General features: G+C 28.4%; 4 protein-coding genes and 1 long non-coding RNA gene across 10 annotated transcripts; 2 read left to right on the top strand and 3 right to left on the bottom strand.

Moving 5' to 3' along the window:
* Nucleotides 1-2,928: 2,928 nt before the first annotated feature.
* LOC124429196 lies at nucleotides 2,929-4,950 on the bottom strand. Its single transcript, XR_006943388.1, has 2 exons — nucleotides 4,825-4,950; nucleotides 2,929-4,562 (listed from the first exon to the last, which is right to left on the bottom strand). It is a non-coding gene; the product is annotated as an uncharacterized LOC124429196 (long non-coding RNA).
* Nucleotides 4,951-5,037: 87 nt separating this feature from the next.
* LOC124429193 (beta-1,3-galactosyltransferase 5-like) lies at nucleotides 5,038-8,112 on the top strand. Its single transcript, XM_046974131.1, has 2 exons — nucleotides 5,038-5,175; nucleotides 5,289-8,112. The coding sequence occupies exons 1-2, from the start codon at nucleotides 5,040-5,042 to the stop codon at nucleotides 6,389-6,391; spliced, it is 1,239 nt and encodes a 412-aa protein (XP_046830087.1). The 5' UTR covers nucleotides 5,038-5,039; the 3' UTR covers nucleotides 6,392-8,112.
* A 3,089-nt stretch (nucleotides 8,113-11,201) lies between these two features.
* LOC124429173 (WW domain-binding protein 2) lies at nucleotides 11,202-14,922 on the top strand. 2 transcript variants are annotated; one of them, XM_046974097.1, is made up of 6 exons: nucleotides 11,202-11,357; nucleotides 11,785-12,119; nucleotides 12,240-12,392; nucleotides 12,537-12,725; nucleotides 14,215-14,300; nucleotides 14,425-14,922. In XM_046974097.1, exons 1-6 carry the CDS (start codon nucleotides 11,302-11,304, stop codon nucleotides 14,470-14,472), a joined length of 867 nt encoding a protein of 288 aa, XP_046830053.1. In that variant the 5' UTR covers nucleotides 11,202-11,301; the 3' UTR covers nucleotides 14,473-14,922. The 2 variants fall into 2 exon arrangements, with proteins under 2 accessions (XP_046830053.1, XP_046830051.1); XM_046974095.1 differs by lacking the exons at nucleotides 14,215-14,300; nucleotides 14,425-14,922 and having other exon boundaries at nucleotides 12,537-13,466.
* Nucleotides 14,923-15,590: 668 nt separating this feature from the next.
* LOC124429161 lies at nucleotides 15,591-18,575 on the bottom strand. The gene is made up of 3 exons (XM_046974061.1): nucleotides 17,656-18,575; nucleotides 16,271-17,100; nucleotides 15,591-16,181 (listed from the first exon to the last, which is right to left on the bottom strand). The coding sequence occupies exons 2-3, from the start codon at nucleotides 17,036-17,038 to the stop codon at nucleotides 15,966-15,968; spliced, it is 984 nt and encodes a 327-aa protein (XP_046830017.1). The 5' UTR covers nucleotides 17,039-17,100; nucleotides 17,656-18,575; the 3' UTR covers nucleotides 15,591-15,965.
* Nucleotides 18,576-18,646: 71 nt separating this feature from the next.
* Nucleotides 18,647-21,541, bottom strand: LOC124429160 (ubiquitin domain-containing protein UBFD1-like). 5 transcript variants are annotated; one of them, XR_006943383.1, is made up of 6 exons: nucleotides 20,797-20,953; nucleotides 20,268-20,642; nucleotides 19,989-20,179; nucleotides 19,699-19,887; nucleotides 19,359-19,567; nucleotides 18,647-18,857 (listed from the first exon to the last, which is right to left on the bottom strand). XR_006943383.1 is itself a non-coding variant. In XM_046974059.1 (5 exons), exons 1-5 carry the CDS (start codon nucleotides 21,423-21,425, stop codon nucleotides 19,457-19,459), a joined length of 873 nt encoding a protein of 290 aa, XP_046830015.1. In that variant the 5' UTR covers nucleotides 21,426-21,541; the 3' UTR covers nucleotides 19,286-19,456. The 5 variants fall into 5 exon arrangements, 4 of the variants coding, with proteins under 4 accessions (XP_046830015.1, XP_046830013.1, XP_046830012.1 ...); XM_046974059.1 differs by lacking the exons at nucleotides 18,647-18,857; nucleotides 20,797-20,953 and adding an exon at nucleotides 21,419-21,541 and having other exon boundaries at nucleotides 19,286-19,567; XM_046974057.1 differs by lacking the exons at nucleotides 18,647-18,857; nucleotides 20,797-20,953 and adding an exon at nucleotides 21,168-21,266 and having other exon boundaries at nucleotides 19,286-19,567.
* Between the last annotated feature and the right edge of the window lie 187 nt (nucleotides 21,542-21,728).

Here is a 21,728-nt window from a genome sequence, read left to right as displayed (position 1 = left end):
TTCCGACATTTTGGGTCAAGTGGATCTCCGAGTCGTTGGGCTTGACAGTGTCATTTTCATGCGACTAGTAGGTACGTGTCGAGCGTATACGTGGAACTTTCGCCGGCGGTAAACTTCTAAGATCATCGTAAGTACGTCTTTAAAGGCTTGTCGTTGAAGGATGGTAAGAACGAGATAGGAAGAGAAAAAAAAGAATTTAACATGCTTACGTGACGATACTTTCGAAATAAGCTCGTTGTCGATTCGTCGATCTTATTAAATCCTTTCACGATCGTAAATCTTTTTCATACGTTGTCGGATCAATTTACTAAATTCATAGAATTTAGAAACATGATAATTTATTTTAAATCAATATCTACAAATTCGACGTTACCTTTGAGTTAGTCTCTAACTCGAAAAAAAGAAAAACGAAAAAGAAACAAAAAAGTCTTTAGTCCGAGCTAACCGTTTTTAATCTGGATTAGTAACGGTTGATGTGTTGCGTTACAATACTCATGAGACAATGTTTATCGATCGTTCTTTTTCTTTTCTGATTCGGAGCATCAAGTACTTACGTACATTGATGTTAAAGGAACTTCGGAGAATATTGATTTTACATAAAAGAAGATGAAGGACAGGGATGTCTATAGGATTGGCTTGTAAGCTCATCGTTCCTCATTCCTTCTCTCCTTCGTTGCCCAAATAAGTGACTCGTTCTTTCATACTATCATCCCATGACGCCTATGGAATGACAAATCGATTAGAAAATACGATTAAAAGTAGTAATGACCGTTTATGGTCAGACCACGATCCCTAACAGCATCATTTAACGCTCGTTATCGTTGGTATTTGCCAAGAAATGTGTCGCTTACTGAGAATCAAGTTCATTCTTTTGACGTTTTTTTTTTTCTTTTTTCTTTTAATAGACAAATTTCTTTGAACACCTATCTAATATCTATCTAAAATATCTATCTTATTTTTATGAAATAAAAGCAATTGCTTTGAGCATATTTCGCTTGGAATGTGATCTTTAAGGATTTATTATTGTCATAAGAATGAGAATGATCTTTCAGATATATGTATATATACATAAGCATATATATATATATATATATATATATATATATATATATATATATATATGCAGATATCAAATGACTCAATTTATAGAGATTAATAGATCAATCACGATGATAGATACACGATCGCAAAAGCCATAAACTAACTATATCGTTGGCATTGATCCTAACAAGCGATCAAGTTCAACGGTAAGTATTCTGCACTTGGTATCGAGCACACTACGGACGAGTATGGCTGGCTAGATTTTCAAAGGTTTAAAGAAAAGAATCTGAAGGACTATGCTCGATCAAAGCGCAATGTCAGTGATTTTTTACCGAATGACGCAAACGTAGAGACGATCGAACGGCAACGACCGCCAATGAATTGTCTGTCTCTCTGTTAATTGCATTTTAGGAATTTTTGCAATTTCACTTAATCGATTCAATTAACAAAGAGAATTTGCAATCATTCACTAAACTCGTCAATGGTCATTCATGTTAGTACTTATGATGATCGAACTCGTGTTAAACGCGTCGCGACGTTAAGGGTCCTTCTCTTCTTTCCTCTCTCTCTCTCTCTTCCTCTCCCTCTCTTCCTGGTGGTCATGGTGATCGAGCTGTTGAATGAGAACCTTTAGAGAAGGCATTAGGAGACTTATCTGCCAATCCATTGGAGATGATGGATTGTAACGTGGTAATGAAGCTAACAACTTCTTCTAGTTATTAATCGTCTCGATGTTTTTCTATCATAACGCTAGGATAATAAAAAGAAATAAAAGTGAATAATAAAAGAGAAGAATCGATCGAAGGTTCCTATTTGTATGCAATCCAATGTTTCCTTTTTCTTTATTTCTCTCGTGAACGCTTTATATTAACATAGAAAATGATATTACTTGAAATAGGTACTGCAATGGTATCATCGTCGTTTTCACGAGCATCCACGAAGGCCAGTCGGCTGGCTAGCTAGCTCGACAATAACGCTTCTATAAATTTTATTCCGTTTTCAGCAAGGTCAAGCATTTACTTCGAACCGATGAAATTGGAATTATAGAAGGCTTGCTTTGTACAAAAGTTGAAGAAGATCCGTTCATTGCATAAGAAGGAGATGATATCTAGAAAAAAAAGGAAAAAGAGACAAGGATTTTTATTTCATCTTTCATACAAATGAAAGGACAAAGTAAAAAAAGTAAAATATAAATATAATTTATGAAATAATATTTCTTTGTTGGTGTTCATATAAACTTCAAACGAAAGAAACATTTTGTTTCATTAGTAGTGATATCCTCATGAATGACCCTTATCAATAGTACCGTTCCCTCCCCTCTCTCTCTCTCTCTCTCTCTCTCTCTCTTTCTCTCTCTTTCTTTCTTTCTTTCTTTCTTTCTTTCTTTCTTTCTCTTTCTTTCTCTCTTTCTCATACTTTTCATCGAATTTTGAAAACATTCATGACCTAGCTCGAGGGCGAGGTTATTTTGTCGTGATGTCAAAGAGTCAGCAGCACTCAGCAGGAATTCTGGCGCTGTGCCAACCACCGAGAAATAGGTTATCGATCAACCTCTTGCTCTTGGTAATAACTACAGTCCGAACTACTACGATACGAAAGAGAGCTTTGACTCTGAAGATTTCATCATTTTAAATTCTAGCCTGTCTTTTCCTAACATGACACTTTTAATAATATATATTTTCTTCTATGGGAAGAATGGATAAGAATTCTTCTATAGGAAGGACAAAATCATAAAGTTTTCCTAAAAGTATAGAAAAAAAAAAGAAAAAGAAAAGAAAAAAAATACCAATAATTTATAGAATACTAAAACTTATTGAAAGTACATTCAAATATTAAAAGTACGCAAAAATGAATTCTCTCATAAAAAAAATATTTATACTCTGAAAATATCTAAAGATAATGTTTACTGAACTATCATCCAATGGTACAGTCTCTGTGAATGGTAATCGAGCAAATGGCGCTTCGTTCGTTTCCAATCCTCATTCAAAAAGCGTTCACTCATCAATGATCGTGCATGCACTTATGTATGTACATATATTCGTATCTTCTATTGCAAGTACATATCTACATAACTACACAATTTTATACACACACACACACACACACATATATATATATATATATATATTCTCTGTATAAAGTAAAATATTGATGAATCTACCTCGCTAAAAATATCAACTAATTAATAATAATGTAAAGGATTGATCAATCCTTTATTATCAACACTATTAAACAAATTTCAAATTAAATTTTGTATCCAAATTATTTATACATCAGCTAGAAAATTAGATTTTCCGTATAAGAAAAAAACAAAACAATAGAAAAAAAAGAACTAATGTAATTATTAATTCAAACGAGAAAGAGATCCGTTCGCGATATTTTTAGAAGACTATTCGTATATAGTTCACCGATTGTGGATGAGATTGATCGTGAAAACTCGGCCGAGTATTAACGATAAAAATATACTCATTCCATTTTTACTTTAGTAGAACGTACATATGTCTTCTAATTAAAAAAAAAAAAAAAAAAACAAATAAGCTTAATTTGATAATAAAATAGAAAAGTTTATCGAAATTCTAATTTATTCTTATTTTTTTTTTTTCTTCTTTAATGAATAACGAAGGGAAATCCGGTTCCATGGCGATAACGAATTTCAATCTACGCAACTCAAATTTACGATATCTATTCCAATTAAAAATTTGAAACATTGTTTTAGCTAAGATTCTAATAGCGAAAGATCGTTCTCGAGAACATTGAATAATAATAAGAAATTATTTCTTTTAAATATTAATAACTCCAAAATAAACTAATCTAATAATTAAAAATAAATTATCTCGAATTTTTTTTTTTTTTTTAACTATATGAAAACCATGATATATATCCTAGTAAATGTGAGAAATTCGATTTATATAAAAAGCATGTATCGATGAATCTCGCGCCATGTCCGAACTAACGGTAACCATGAAAGTAACACCCTCATTGTAGGTATGCAGACTTCGTCCTGTCTGCCGCTAGGCGTCGCAGATTCTAATAAAAATCGCACGTTCCCTCGAAAGCACTATACGTTGTAGCGTTACAATATATATATATATATATATATATATATATATCAGGTATATATATATATAGGTTCTAGTGATCTGTTTGTCCTATAACGAGAATATATTGAGTACGTTTAAAGTAGGGTCCGCTCATCAGGCCTACTGATGAGTCATCGAGCGAACTCAGGTCAAAACGTTTAGATAGCAACAAACTGTCAAAACCTTTTAACACTGCATAAGGCTTAAAACAAACGTCTCTATATTATAACAGGAAAGAGTGACAGGAAGTAGGGAGTGAAAAGAGGAGAGGAGAGAAGGAAAGAAGAGGAAGAATCGACGCAAGATCGCTTCGAGTAACGTGATCGACGTCGATGCGTGTTACTATATATCAATGGGTGGCGAATGGGTGGCCCATTGGGTGCCAGCTAGCTCGACCAAAGAAGAAGAGTGGAGAACGTCGGTGCCCATCGAATAACGTGTCTGAAAGTAGAAAAATGAATCTCAATAAAAGTCTTGAAAGGTGTTGGTGAACGTGTATACTTCGTTCATTGTGATAAGCTTCGAGTTAGCCTCGAAGGAGCTCTCTACAGGACAACACGACAATCATAACGACTATAACTAGTGAAAGGATAACACAGAAACAAGTAAAAGGGAAAGAGTGTGGAAGAGAGAGAGAGAGAGAGAGAGAGAGAGAGAGAGAGAAGAATCTCAAGAGTTTCTTTTACTCGCAGTATGAGAATACCTGTACGCTCGCTTCTACTCTAAAGAGAGTACGATAGTAGTAGCCAGTAGTTGTCAGTCACCAGGCGAGAATATCACGACAATATACTAACGATTCTAACGAAACGTGACAATCACGACGATATATAATAAACGGCGTATGTACGCCGTTGTTATTCGATAGAACGAAATTAGACAATCGTACGAGACCCCTTCTCGTAAAAGACTCAACTCGTCATGTACCAATTCTTGCATCCTCGTAATCGCCCTTTACAGACCCTTATTCTTGGCTTGATAGTTCTGACTTTTTATGCTTACTATCGTACCACCTTCTATGATATTCATCAGTTTGGTGCATCAGCTCGAAATTTCAGTGAGTATTCTTTTTATTTTTATATGGTTACCTTAGCAAAAAATATTTCATTGAAGATTATTCCTTCCGAAGTCCTTCATCTGACGATTCGCTGATAGATTCATTTATTTCAGGTCACACCGTTTATCAGGAACCACTTCGAAATCAATCGAATCATAGCATAGATATCCAATCTGTGCCCAAAAATATGACATATGAAACTTTGTCTTTGAATTCTTATTCTCAACATAACGCAAGCAATACTGCAACAATTATCACTACACTTTCTACATCGTCTAGTTCTCAAGCTTTGTCTTCCGTAAGCACGTCGCTCAATCTGAAACAAAGCAGTGAAGTACCTTTATTGGAAACAGAAATAGTTGTTAATACACGGAAAAGTGTTTCTGTAATTTCTAATGATTATGCACGTGCCATATATGAAGCTGGACATACAGTACCTATACCAGAAAAATGTCCAGATTTTGGTAAAGAAATGGACTTGGTTATTATTATAATGTCTGCACCTACACATGTGGAAGCAAGGACAGCAATTAGACAAACCTGGGGACACTTTGGACAAAGAAGAGATATTAGTATACTCTTTATGCTAGGTGCTACTTTAGATTCTAAAGTTGAAAAAGTACTTGAACGAGAACAAAGAATATATGGTGATATAATACGTGGAAAGTTTCTAGATTCTTATTCAAATCTCACTCTTAAAACAATCTCCATTTTGGAGTGGGTAGATAGTTATTGTTCCAAGGTGAAATTTATTCTAAAGACAGATGATGATATGTTTATTAATGTTCCACGTTTGTTAGCATTTATAAACAAGCATGCAAAAGACAGAAGTGTAATATTTGGCAGATTGGCCAGAAAATGGAAACCAATTAGAAATAAGAAGAGCAAATACTATGTATCACAAATGCAATTTAAACAGCCCGTATTTCCAGACTTTACTACAGGTCCAGCTTATCTATTATCTAGTGACATAGTGCGTAAATTGTATGACGCTGCCTTGGACCAAACATACCTTAAACTTGAAGATGTTTTCATGACTGGAATTGTTGCACATAAACTAGGAATTAAACGAGTGCAAGCTAATGAGTTCCTCAACAAACGAATACCTTACAATCTCTGTAACATACAACACGGAATAAGTATACATATGGTTAAATACAGTGAACAATTCGATCTCTGGAAGAAATTACTCGATGGTAAAAGTAAATGTAAGTGATAAGAATAGATAGAAGTTGCACACATAATATTTGAAAATTGAGTGACAGATACTTTGTCACAAAATTTAACTTGATTCATTCTATTTCATATATTAATTACCACTTTTTGGTGGTCTGCGATACGTGTATATTTTATTCTATTTTATGGCCTCAGTGAACAAATACTCTATATAGTACAGTCCATAGGTAATTTAAATTATTATAAGTATATAAATAATAAGATTTTATATTTTAAGAACAGGAGTCTATGTTTTTACACATAGTCAGTATTTATTGTGAGATAATATGACAGCAATATATAGATTTTTATTGTCATACAATTCGTCTTCTTTTTTACTGTTGATATTTTATTATTTAGTTTAAAACTTTCTAATGTCTATGATGCAACAAAAAAGAAGAAGAAGTGACTTTCACATTTAAGTACATTACGTATTTGATATCGCACAATTCTTTCCATATCTGCTTTAATATTAAAAAAGAATATTAATCAATCATACTTCAAAATATTTTAATGCCATTTTTTATACCAGTGATGCTCAATTTGTTTAACAATAAGTAAAATATTCCAAAATACAGGAAATCAGAAAAATCGTTATTTGAGCATCACTGACATAGCCAATAATTTTCCTATATACATATATACGTTACTCGTAAATATACATTACAATGAGGAGTTCGTATTATACTAGGACTGGTCGTATATAAACTTCTTATTTAATAATTCACATAATCGTTAAAGAACATTATATATATATATATATATATATATATATATATATATATATATATATATATATATATATAATGTGTGTATATGTGTGTGTGTGTATCTATAATATGCATTTTTTTTTCTCTGAATTATTATCTAGTCATTGCCTAGATAATATCTTTACATGCATGTAAAAGAAAACTTCCACATGTCGCTTTTTTTTAAACAATTTTCAATTAGTATCTACCCGTTCATGTATACGTAGACATTAAACTGTGTTATTTTTTCCAAGTGCCATATATAAAAGATAAAATAAAATTGTATCATCGTATAGAAAAATAATTTTCTTAAACGTTGAAAGAAAAATTTTTCAAATTCTTTGATTGTAAATTTAAAATGACTGTTTTTCTTCTCGTTTCTTCCGTCTCTCTGTGTCTTTTTTTATTATCACTAGAAATATATTAAATCGTAAATATCATCGTAATAATGATTACGAGGTAATAAACTTATAAAGTTTGGGCCAAGGTTTCGTTGTTCAATGCAAATGAGAATCGCTTGAGAGATCCGATAGTGTCCTTGACACGATTTTCATTCGCTTCGAATCGAGATTTTATGATGGCGTAATTATTATCAATTAGGTGCACACGTTATTTCACTCTCGACATTGCATTTATCGCTAATGTGCGTAACAAAAGGGTATAAACGATCCTAAATGATCGTTTCTATAAACGACCATAGAAACTTCCAGAAAAAAAAGGAAAAAGAAAACAGGAAAAAAAAATAAAAAAAATAAATAAAGACAAAAATAAAAATCCTTCGAATACAATCACGATATACGCAGGTATTTGCGTAATACGAACTTTTGAAACGAAACAAAACAAAAAAAATCGATGTTTTTTACTCATATCTAATATCTAAGCTGAACTCTTACATAATCGTAAATGATATTTTGTAAAAAAAACTTCGAACCTATTTTACAAGAGAATCCTTAATAAAAATAAGATCGTAAAGTGTGTAAAAATAAGAAGCACGTAAATTTCGAATAAAAAAAAGATAAAAGAACAAAAAAAAATAAATTGTGTGTATGTATATGTATATATGTATGTATGTATATGTATGAAATGTATATATATATATTATATATATATATATATATGAATGAGTGAGTGAATGTTTGTATGCATGTATGTATGATGTATGTATGTATGTATACATATGATGTGTACATATATATATGTACCCTCGAAATATTTCAATATCTTCGACCAGTTTGAAAAATATTAAATATGAGGAAAAACGAGAAAGAGAAAACTTACTTAAGATTGCACCAGACATCTTGGAATTGCACTGAAATATTCCGATAAAAAGAAAATCTACTAACGTAGTACAAGTACTTATGTATTGTAGATGTGAAATTGGTGGTTTGTATTATGTATGTGTGGGAACGTCGCTCAGAGTCACGTGACGTTATCCGAGAAAGAGAGAAAGAGAGAGAGAGAGAGAGAGAGAGAGAGAGAGAGAGAGAGAGAGAAGAAAATAAAAGAAAGAAAACGCGCAAAATTGAAATTTATCTTTTTACATTCCTATTAACGTTAAATTAATCTAAAGAATGAAGAAAAAATATCTACATTTTATTTTTATAGGAATCAATGACGATATAATATTATTAACTTAATATTAAATGATCTTAATTTGAACCTCTGAGTAAATGCACTTGTCATTCGTTTGAATTTTTTTTTCTTTTTTTTTTTTTTTAATGAAGTAACGGAATCTTTTAATTTTATCGTACAAATGCAAATTCGATTTTGTATTATATACACTATGTTTCAATGATTTCATAGCATCGAATTGAATAATTTATCATCCAAACGAAATATGTGTCTTGTATATTTGTTAAAAATTAACATAATAAATAAAATACCTTGGTACACGTATGCGTACCCATGCTCGGACCACGTGACTTGTGTCAAAAAATATTAAAGGAGAAAAAGAAACTTCAATGCTTATTATAATAAATTATTTACGCTGATCATTAATAAAATATGATTTATTATACCCTCTCAGAAGATTTTTTTTATTTATTGATCAATCGTATTAGACATTTAAGTTAAATGCAGTGCAATGAAAAAGTTAACTGATATATTCTTAGGACGGAATTGAAAAGGAAAGGTTTTCCTGTTTGCATGAAAAAATAAAAGAAATAATAATTAATATAGCGTGTTTAAGAAAATATAAAAATTTTACTATATCGTAAGATAATGAGCGAGTTTGCAATCAAGGTTATAAAAACATGATTCGAAAGATAGTTCATTCGATCTTTCCATTTAAAATGAGAAAATAATAAAGAGATTTTATAATATTTTTTTGAATCTTTTAATCTAATTTTATATTATATGAAATTTTCTATCGTAATAAATATTCAATATCTAATTTCTAACCCTCAAATTGATTTTGTGTCAAATTGATTGGAAAAATCGCTCTGATATAAAATTTCCTATGACAAAAATTCGTATATTTAATATTTTTTATATACGCTCTTGAAAATATTAAAGAAACGTTCGACAAATAAAAATGAGATCACATTTATTAGAAATTAAATAGAGAAATAAATAATTATCATTATAACCATGATATTTCAAAAGAGAATTACGCAATGTGCAGTATACATTGAGCACTTTTCTACCACAAGTCTCCAAAGATTTTGATTTCTTTTTCTTTTTCCAACTATATCATTATGATCCAGTAAACCTCTCGTTGCGAAACGAACGAATGAACGAACGAGCGAATTTACTGAGGGCGAAACTCTTTTACGCAAACGTCCGTAATTAAATGCAAATACTGCGTGTACTCGTCGAAATTAGTGTTTGCACCGACGTCGGTTCGGTCGTTCATCCTTCCTTGCCAATGCAACCGGTAACGACAAGTTGCGAGACAACCGTCGACGACGATTGCTTTTGTCGATAATAAGGGAGGAGGTCAAGCGTGAAATCACGAATAAATTGGATGGATCAAAAGCATTTCTTACTTCTAAAATTCTTTTCTTCCTTTTCTCTCTCTCTCTCTCTCTCCCTCTCTCTCTCTCTCTCTCTCTCTTTCTCTCTGTTTCACGCCTTACAAACATTACTACACAAACTTCCTTTTCTATACTCCTATTTCTATCTCTTTCTATTTCTGTCAACCTTAAGTAAGTCAAATTAATGTAATCGTTTTATAAAAAAAAATTCGATAACAAAATATATAATTATAATGATATATAATTATAATTATAATACTTATTCGATTCAAACGATGAATATTTCATTGATATGTGCATCACGTCCTTCGTATACGACATTATGTGATTATGGTATTATATGATTATATATTCTAATTGAAAAAGATATAACTATGGAAAAGATTATCTAATTTTCGATATAATGATAGTTGATTACTCTACTGAATTTTTCGAGTAATATACAAATAAACGGATACGTCTTTTCGAAGTTAGTCAAAATAGATACTAATTATATTCTGAAAATTAAAAGAAATACAATAATAAAATAAAATCGTAGAACATAGTTGAAAGAATTATATTTATACTAATAATGAAAAAAATTTTTAGCTTTTTTATAGTTTTATTTTTAATTGAGGCTTATTGTGCATCATTTTTTTGTTTTAATTAGTAATTATTACGTTGTCACGTGAATACGGTTGATACGATTTTTTCCTGAATTACCGACGATTTCTATGCAATTTTAATTCCTTCCAACTTCAGAGTTACGATCTGTATTTTATAGTATTGTCGATAATGCAGAGAATAAAAATGAAATTGTAGATTTTTTATTAAGTTTATATTTATTTTTTAATTCTTTATTATAATCAATTTATTAATGATTTAAGAAAATTTGTATAAAAAAGAAATGTTAGATAAAATTAAAATTAATGATGGTAAAAAGGAAAATATTATTATTATATATCATTGATGAATCTAATTAACTTAATCAATTGTGTGATTAAATAGAAAAATTATTCATATATTTATTTTACATAAAAAATAAAATGTAAATGGTGTTTCAAATCAAGTAGTCCAAGTATTATATTCGCGATAGTTTGCGCCTGCGCAGTTACTTATCCTTATCACTTATGAATCAGCTGATGGCTAGAAGTGATGACCGTTGCGTATTAAAAGGGATTGGTTTTGTTTGATAATTTCAAGTAAATATGTCATTAAATACAGCGCACGCCAATGGAGGCGTACTTATTCACGCTGGAGAGGTGTAAGTTTAATAAAATAGTTAAATACATACATATCATAAATATATAAATGCAAAGCATTCGTTCGATTGCATCAACTAATAACGTTTCTGTAACGTCGTAGTATTGTACTTCACCTATATATCTCGAAACTAACAGTTTAACTACTATTATAAAATCATTGATAATTTATAAAATTACCACATAAAGAATTTTTAATAAAATTGCAATATTATCCTACGTTGTATATCCCGCTATCAATGTCAATATATTTCGCATATGACGTGTCTTACTGACCATTATTATAACATTTGTATACTTAACTATATATTAAAAAATGTAAGCAATATTGTAATAGATGTAATAAATGTAAGCAATAAGTATTAACAATATTAACATAAGTATATAACATAAACATTTATAACATATTGTTGATTTATACTCTTTTAGTATTTTGTTATATTGCGACAATGTTTCCATGGAATTTCATGGCCAAGAACAACCTGCATTTATTGGTGCCAAACGTGGAAGATTATACTTAACAACGCATAGAATGATCTTCAATGCTAAAAATCCAAATGAAGAAATGAAATCTTTTAGTTTCCCATTTATTACATTGAGTGAAGTTGAATTAGAGCAGCCTATATTTGGTGCTAATAGTATCAGAGGGAAATGTCGAGCTCAGCCTAATGGAAATTGGATAGGAGAATGCAAATTTAAATTGTATTTCAAAAGCGGAGGTGCCATAGATTTTGGTCAGGCCATGTTAATGGCAGCAGAAATGGGTATAGTCAATGATATAACGTTATGCAATTATATAAATTCGTATATTTTAATTTCTTGTCATAAAAATAATAGTATCATTCATCATAATCACATCAATTTGTTATTTATATTTCTAACAGCACAACGCAATGGTCCTGAACATGATGCTCCACCACCATATACACCACCAACATCAGGCTGGTATGCAGCACCACCGGTAGCTTATCTAGCTCCAGCAACTAGAAATTATGGATGGATGCCACCAGTCAATGTATTTCCAGATGCTCCACCAGGTGAACTTTCAATATAATATTTTCTTTATAATCTTATTATATTATTATATTTCTAAGAAAAAATGAAATATATATATATATATATATATATATATATAAACATTAAATTTAATATTAATTAAGATGATATATTTATATTTACAGCAAATAGTGTTTTTATGACTGAGATGCCACCTCCCTATCCTGGTATAAATTCTCCTTATCAGGGATATGCAAGTGGAGCACCACAACATTCACAAGGTGCGTGGGGTGGTGTCAATCAGCAATCAAGTTGGGTACCGACGCAACCAAATGGTGCACCAGGATTGGCTAATCCCAATTACTCCCTTAGAGGTGTGTATCCAAATTTTAATGAGTATCAACAATGTCCACCATATACACAAAATCCACCATATACACAAAATTCACCATATACACAAAACCCACCATATATACAAAGTCCACCATATACACAAAATCCACCATATACACAATGTCCACCATATACACAATATCCTGGAGGTACTAATTATTATTCGAAATAATTATCTTATTTAAATAGACTTTGATCATGAATTACAAAAAATTCCAATTTATATGCTTTTTGAAAAAGTTTAAATCTTAAAACATATTTTTATGCAGAAAGTTATTAAAGTATTATATCGTTACACATATAAATATTATATATAAATATATACATTCTTACATTTACTTTTTACATAGATTAACATTAGAACTACTGACCTATTTTTATTATATCTGTCAATTTGATGGGTATTTGAAAAAAAAGAAATACTCGTTATTATTCTTAGTTTATTTAATTTTACAATAATAAATAAAAACAATTTTCATTTAACAATTCTATAATAACTTAATAATTATAACAAAAGAAATCCAAAATTCATTATTTTGACAGGTTTGGTAGTTCTAGAGTTAAAGTATATTTGTCTTTAAGAAATCTTAAAATATTTGCACAAATATATATTAACCATTGTAATGTAGTAGTTAACAATGTGTTGTTTCTAAGAGGTTATGGCTCTATGAAACAAGTTATATAATTAATATAACGTGGTATTAAAGGTCAATAAAACATTATATGCTGTTTTTATTTAAAACCTATCAATTACAGATTTTAATTTATTTAAAATTAAAAAAAATTTTAAGTTACTCTACACACCTGTTGACTCACTTGCCAAAATTGAAAGTTCTAATATTATGCAATGGTGTTGCATAAGTAGTCTTTGACTGGCACATTGCAAGATTAACTTTCACTGAGCTCAGTTATTATCTCACTAGTATCATAGATACTTTGCAAATGAATATATACATATATTAACTATACTATTGTCACTTTGTATTCTAATTTGTATAATGATTAACTATAGAAATAAAAATTATCTAATAATGAATACAATAACAATTACTCTGGTGTAATAATTGGAAAAAAAGTGTAAAATTAATTTATGAAAAGAATTTAACAGTGTTTCAATTCATTGGTGATATATGAAATTACGAACAAGTGAGCATTTTAAAAAAACCAATCGGTGATATATATATATATATATATATATATATATATATATATATATATATATATATATATATATATGTGTATATATATATATATGTGTATATATATATAATATTTTAACTATTTCTTTCATGTCTATATATATTATCTATAAAGATTTACAGGATTAAATAGAATTTCTAATAAAATAGAACAATGTCAGATCAAAAAAAGTTTGGCACGTTGTATATCTATTGTATGTATTGAATTTTTTACTTAATATTTTCCAGTATAATGTATAATAAAAATACATCATACTACATCATGTTGTAGATACCAAAGCTGCAGAGACTACTCAGAGTGCATACTATGATCCCAATAGACCTCAATGTGCTTATGTTCCACCACCTGCATATTATGTAAGTAACTTTTATAATTTAATGTAACTTTTTAACAAATTAGTTAACGTGAATATATGATTTTGTGTGTGTATTTTATTTAAATATGCCATTTTTTAAATAATCAATATTATATTAAATTCAGGAAAGCCCTCCAAGCTTTCAGCAAGCAACAGAGAAAAAGGATCAGTGAAATTATGTTGCCTGGAAAAAAAAAATCAATGACCGGAAATTACTCTTTAAAAAGGCAGTATTACTATTATTTTTCTTGTAGCACTGTATATGTTACATTTGCATCTTATATATAAGGAGAAAGCAAGCGATATGCATTCCACTAAAAATAACCTGCATAATATTTTTTTGCACATATGCTAGCATTGCGAAACGTTTTTATCTTAATTATTTATCCAGATTTGCAAATTTATAAGAAAGGGTAAAGAGAATTTGTTGTAAAGATGACAACATATTTTGATGTAGTATATATAGTATTAACTACGTTGTATAAAATGTTCTACAAATATTTACTATTATTTGTTATAGATATAATATATACGTGAATTGCTACAACATATAATTTATTGTTGTATTTTATTAGATCCAATGTATATGTTAAATAAAGCTTAATGTATACAATTTAAAAAAATTTATTGCTACACATTTACAAAAAATTTTCTTATAAATTTTTTATTCAATTTCATAAATATAGTACCTAAAATAATATATTAACAAAAATATATCAAGTTTGACATTGTATTAATGTCAGTATTTTATAATTAGGGAGAATCTTAAAATTAAAAATGTTTAATATGAACATATAATAGTTGAATGTATTGAAGTTTTATAAATATTTAAAAATATATATTATTATGATATCATGCAAAATTTTACAGTAAAACAAAAATTATTTCTCTAATTTATATATGTATATATATATATATATATATATATATATATATATATATATATATATATATGTGTACATATATGTGTGTGTATATATATATGTATATATGTGTGTACATATATATATATATATATATATATATATATATATATATATATATATATATTTTATCTGTATCTTTTTTTTAATCATTTTTATTAATATATTTTTGTTACTAATTTTTTTCATTTTTTTCCACAGACTAGTATTAACAATGGCAAAAAATTATAAACATTTTAATATATCTCGAAATAGATTATAATTACTAAAAATAATATTTTTAATTTACTTATATATAAATAGAAATAACATTTATTTAATCTAATAAAAAGTGTAATTGTCATTCTTCAATGAAATGTACTTATTTTACATTTATGGCATCTTTTTTTTAAAAAAGTGCTGTAAATATATAAAAGTAGAATTTTTTTAATAAAATACTGATCATCAACAGTATTTGTGTTTAATTTTAATAAAATATTAATTACTTATACGTGATTTTAATTGGCACGTTTTAGCTTTATATAATATAGAATATAATTTTATATAGTATTGCATAAATATTTTAGTATGATTTTAATAAACTAAAACATTTAAAAATCTGAAATATTAGAAAATAGTTGACAAGTAGTATTTAATTTGCAAGGTACTTATCCATTTGTACTAAAAGAGGCATTGGAGCTAGAAAGCGGCAAGAAAATTATTACAATATAAAATTAATTATTTACAATATAAATTATTTTTATCTACCCGTATTCAGAAGTAATAGTTAAACTAAAATTTCCATTTTCTATGTATGTACTGTGATACCATATTCTTGTGTCCAAAAGAATGATATCTCCAGTATCAACAGAGAAGTTAAATTGTTTACAAACATGGTCGCATTCAGGAGTTGGTGCAACAACCCATGTTTTACTACCTACAATTTGTCCTTGCCACATCAGTCGAGATATATAATCTAGCTAATAAAAAAATATAAGTTTATCAAATACTTGATATATAAACTGATCCAATTAATATATTTATTATTTTTATACATTTTAATACATACATGCATATTAGCTCCTTGTTCATAACCCATAAAAATATAATTTGTATGTGGGATTTCTGCATCATTTGGAAAAAACTTTGGCACATCATAAAATTGTTTCATGATGTCTAAAATTTGTGGATGACAATTTTTCCAACCAATGTACCAAGGATTTTCACCTTCTTGATTCATTGCTCTTTGTTTACTCATTGCAAAAACTTCGCGCAAACTACTAAAGTCACTTTTGAAATGTAAAAACTGACATTCCTCCTCTATAGATTCATAAGCACCTTCGATATGTTCATATAGATTTTGAAAAAAATCGAAATTAAATACTTTTGATGCTGACCAATGACTAGCAGCATTTTTTATTATTATAGGTTGCGATGAATAAGCATACAATTCAAATTCCTTCTTAGTCACATTCGACAATATTATTGGCATATCAATATTACGGCAATAATCACAATTTGATATTGGTCTTGTAAATTCCCATATCAAATAGTTGTTTGGTATAAAACAACGGGTTCCATAAAAACTTTTTTTAATAATATCAATGTATGAATATTTGACAAGTAGGCCATAAATAACAGATAATAATAAAATAACAAATACTTTTCTGAAATATATATAATATGCATTATTATTATTATTATTCATTTTAACATTATCCATTGTAGCAATGGTCATTTTTAGATCATGAATTGTTGTTCCATATTTCAAAAAATCTTCAGTTAATGTAAGGAATGTTTCTTGTATAACTTCTACATGATTTTTATTATTAGCCATAATTCTGGCTATGTTTCATAAGTAGAAATTTTAATATAACATTATAATATTGTTTCCTTAACCTGAAATTCAAGTATAAAATACTTATGATTAATTAAATTAGTATTATTATTTTAATAATTAATATAATTTATCATTTTTTACATAAGGTAATTTTATATATATATATTTTTTTTTATTTATCATGTTTCATAGAAATACTATCAAGAAAATTAATAATTATTAAGTTTTATTAATTAACGTAGTACATTTGCCCTTGATAAATTAGAGTGCAACATACGATTTGTATAATGAAATATTTTAATAATTTTTATTAAAAAACGCCTAGTACAATCATATTTCTTGTTAGAAATCATGAAGAAAACAAAAAAAAATATTTCAAATGTTTTTAATTTAATTATATTATACAATTTATTTAATTCAATGACATTGAAGCTTTAAACCTAACCCAAACTTATAAACAGCATATGAATATGTAAGAATTCATTATTTCTATATATTATTTTTTTTTCTTTTATACGAGCAATACAAAAAGACATTAATTTACATTAATAAAAAAATAATTATTATAATGTAAAAAAATGTTTTTAAATGCAATATTTAATTCTAAAACTCACTTTTGTGTTTGTCATGTTTGGCCTTGAACTACTTTCAACTGTCACTCATAACATTGATTACTATGTAGAAACTTATACGTAAAACAGTAGAAGGTCTTCTATGTATTCTCCATAAATGTATCACATCTGCTTTTCACATTTCAAGCTACTAGACTGCAATGCAGTTTACAAGCTTAGTAATGCAATACTTTAATAAGTCATTTCCTGCCATCCATGTGGTTAACAGATGTATATAAACTAAGAGAGTTCTGTTTCAGTAGAATACAGCATTTAGAAAAACTATATATTTTACTTTCAGATTAAATTTTATAAATATTTAAAAGTACAATAAAAAAACAGTAATAAAAATTACAAACTATTAAAGTCTTAAAACTTTTTATTTTATCAAATCACACAACATAATGTACAAGTTTTATTTAAATGAACCTTCTGATACAGACTTTAAACGTGCAATGGATTGACTCTTGATAGATGTTATAATAAATTTTGATTTATCATGTCAGTACTTCCATTTAAATTACACACATTACACGGTATAAAACCTAATTTACAATACTAAATAAGCTACATAATATCTTTTATTTGTGCTCGTCGAGATGTAATCCATATGGATTTCAAGACAGCATGGATTCAATATAATTTCTTCTTTTTCTTTTTTTACATCATTTATTCCTAGGCCAATGTGAAAATAGTTGAGTATATTTTATAATTTAAGGTAGAGTGGAATTCGTTGTAATTTCATGTCAGTGTAATAGTGTTGAGTTTGTTACTATCTTGCTTATTATCACAAAGCAATAAATTTTAATTTTTATCGCAGAGAGAGAGAGGGAGAGAGAGAGAGAGAGAGAGAGAGAAAGAAAGAGAAAGAAAGAGAGAAAGAGAGAAAGAAAGAGAGAGAGAGAGAGAGGGAGAGAGAGAGAGATGATCATATTAATTATATATGATGCTCTGTGATGTAATAAAATTTATAATTAATTAATATAGAAAATAAAAATTACTTTTTATCTTTTGTATGTAAAATTCCGTTTTAAATGTTTTTCATATTAATTTGACTTTAATAATAAGTAAATCATTTTAAATGAAATATTTAGATGCAATAATTGATTAAAATTTTCCCCAATTATGGTAATCAGATGAAATATTTCTCGACGAACTTCAAATGTCAGTAAATGCAACATCATAACTTCTTTCTTCGCTTCTTCCTATAAATGTAATTTTACAAAATGTTCACTTTTATTCTAAATTTCAAAAGCCCCTATTTAAATAATCAGAAAACATAGAATTTTCCAATTGACTCATTTAAGCTATAATTTTTTGGCTAAAGTGTCCAAATAAAAACAATGCTCTTCTTGTGATTCATGTTTAATTAGGACAATATATGGATTTGATGTAATGTAATTTATGATTACATTAACCCTCCCCCCTCCTAAAAAAGAAACTGCTCTTTAAACTGTGTAACATTGTAATACATTATGAGCTATGGAAGTTCCAATAATCACAGAATATGTCATGTGCCACATAATTTAAAAGCACTTTCAAAAGTTTATTCTAAAAACCTGAAACATTGGCAAAATGAATTGAGACGCATATCATACCACTATTAACTGAAACCTTAATTACCTATAAGGTATTCTTTACTAGAACAAATTATTTTTATTGGGACTCCTCAGTGACATTTCAACGCAAAATAAGTTATTACTTACTGTTAAAAGTGTGTGACTAGCACAATCGTATTTGTGTCAATGTTTACACTTGATTACACATTGTTTTCAGAGAAAACGAAATTTCCATTTGCACTTGATCAGAAGTAACACCACTTTCCAAGAATAGCATCCTTGATGGCTGATATGTATTGTGCAGGAACCCAGTATATCCAATATCTTGATGCTTCTGTTGTGCCTAATTGTATACCCTATATTATATAAAAAATTAATAATTAAAATGTTATTAAAAAAAAAAAATAACAATATTTAAACATTTATGTATTATACAAATGTGTAATTAAAAATGACAAAATATGTAATACTTTATAGTTAAACATACCATAATATGATACTCTGGATGATCATGTATTGGTTCACTATGGACACCTTTTATTGAGTTCATAGGAATTTTATCAGTTCTTTCTTTTGTACCGATCCAAAGCTGGTCTTGTTCCAATTTAAATGTAAGTCTAACCTTGCCACGAAATTTATTCAGCATACCTGAGATAGGAAATTCAGGTAGTGGTTCCTATGACAAGAAACCGAAACATTTTTATGCAGGTCTGCAAGTTTTATGGAAATTGTAATCCATGTTAATGGATTCATCAAAAGTTTGGAAAGTTTGATTACCTTACTATCTAATATACCCGGCATAACATCATCTGGAATACCTTTATCTAGAATTTTACGGTGAATTTTTTGTTGCGACAGAGGTTCCTTACTTGCAGTAGAACTAGCTTCATCCGCTAGATCCTGCTTTGACGGAATTGATACAGCTAATACATCATCTAGTTTTGATCCCACTATCATGACTTTGGCACCTTTATGAACATATAATTAGATAATCTATTTGAAATTTCATAATATAACCATTTATTATATAAAAAGTACCAATGTTACAATCTGCACCTTTTGTAACTCCCAAGTTTCTAAGCGTTTGATCATCTTTGGCTAATCCTTTAAACATAACTTTCTGCATTACTTGTGGCACTGAAATAATATTTTGAAGATGTGCTTTCAGCTCGGCCACAGTACCATCTAATGCAAAATTTATATTAATCTTCTGTTTGTTGTAGATTACTTTAAAGTCTATTTTTTCTTGTGGTATGTCTTGAGATGTAGTAGCAGCTGTATCTTCAATAGGCTGTACACTATCATTTTCATGATCTGTTCTGAGTACATTTGTTTTTTCTGATACATTTTCATCTGACATCGAATTAGCTACTATTTCTGGGCATGGAGAGGAATTACAACATTTGTCATTCCCGTCACCTTTTGTAGTACCTATATAAACATGAGAAAAACAACATAGTGAAAAATTTGAATTGTATTAGACTTTTTCAATTGAAGAAAAAAAAATATAATATAAGATTCCATTTGTATAATTTAAATAATTTCAACTTTATAAATTTATTAATATACGATAGTGAAATCATACAAAAGTCCACCTGTTCCATGACTTCAGACAATAAACGTGAAGGTTATGTTGCGTAAAATTAATTTAGACGAAAAAAAATACATTTGAAAAAGATATTTTCAAATTAATAATCGTTCGGACGTTAAATAATTTAATAAATACGTATAAAAGATATTTGTATAAAAAGAAAAATCATTGTTATTGTAAGATTATCAAAGTTGCATATATATATATAGTTATTTAGAATGTTGTTCTAAATAAATTTTTAAGACGGGATATAAATACATCTTTAGTATACAAAATAATAAAACCAATTTTCAAAAGTGCACACGATTATTCCTGATAGTTTTTTCAAAAGATAGGACAATAAATCGGCAGGATTCAATACCTACCGACGTACTCCATGATGGACTGTATTCTGCTGACCAATCAAAATTATTTCAGGTCTACCAAATACTTGTGTAACATAGTATCGGAATGACTTTCACATTCTTAAATAGAGTTTAAAAACTTATAAATAATATTGTGTTCACTTTATGTATGGCACTTAAATATTAATATACGAATATATGATATATTATAATAATAATAAAAAATCGATATAGAAAAATAACGAATACAATATTGAATTTGATTTACTTACGAGACATTAAGGAATATTACACTTAGTTTGATATGAATATAATTTGTTTGAAAATGTATTGTCGCAATAAATTTCTTTTTAATGTTTTAATAAATGTCCTTTAATTTTATAAGAATGAAATATTTATAAAAACGATTAAAAAATATGATTGGTTGATACTACTTGATAATCTTAATTTAAGAAATCGTTGTAATTGGTAGATGTTGGGATCACGTGATTCACCACGTGCAAGAAGTGCCGCGTAAAACTAGGTGTCAGTGTGTAATACTAATTACTTTGTGAATCATGGATTTAGAAAGTGTGTAGAAAA

The sequence above is a fragment of the Vespa crabro genome, chromosome 14 (genome assembly GCF_910589235.1).
Source record: "Vespa crabro chromosome 14, iyVesCrab1.2, whole genome shotgun sequence".
NCBI lineage: Eukaryota > Metazoa > Arthropoda > Insecta > Hymenoptera > Vespidae > Vespa > Vespa crabro.
Note: the sequence above shows the minus strand (reverse complement) of the source record. Positions and strands in the feature narration are given on the sequence as shown.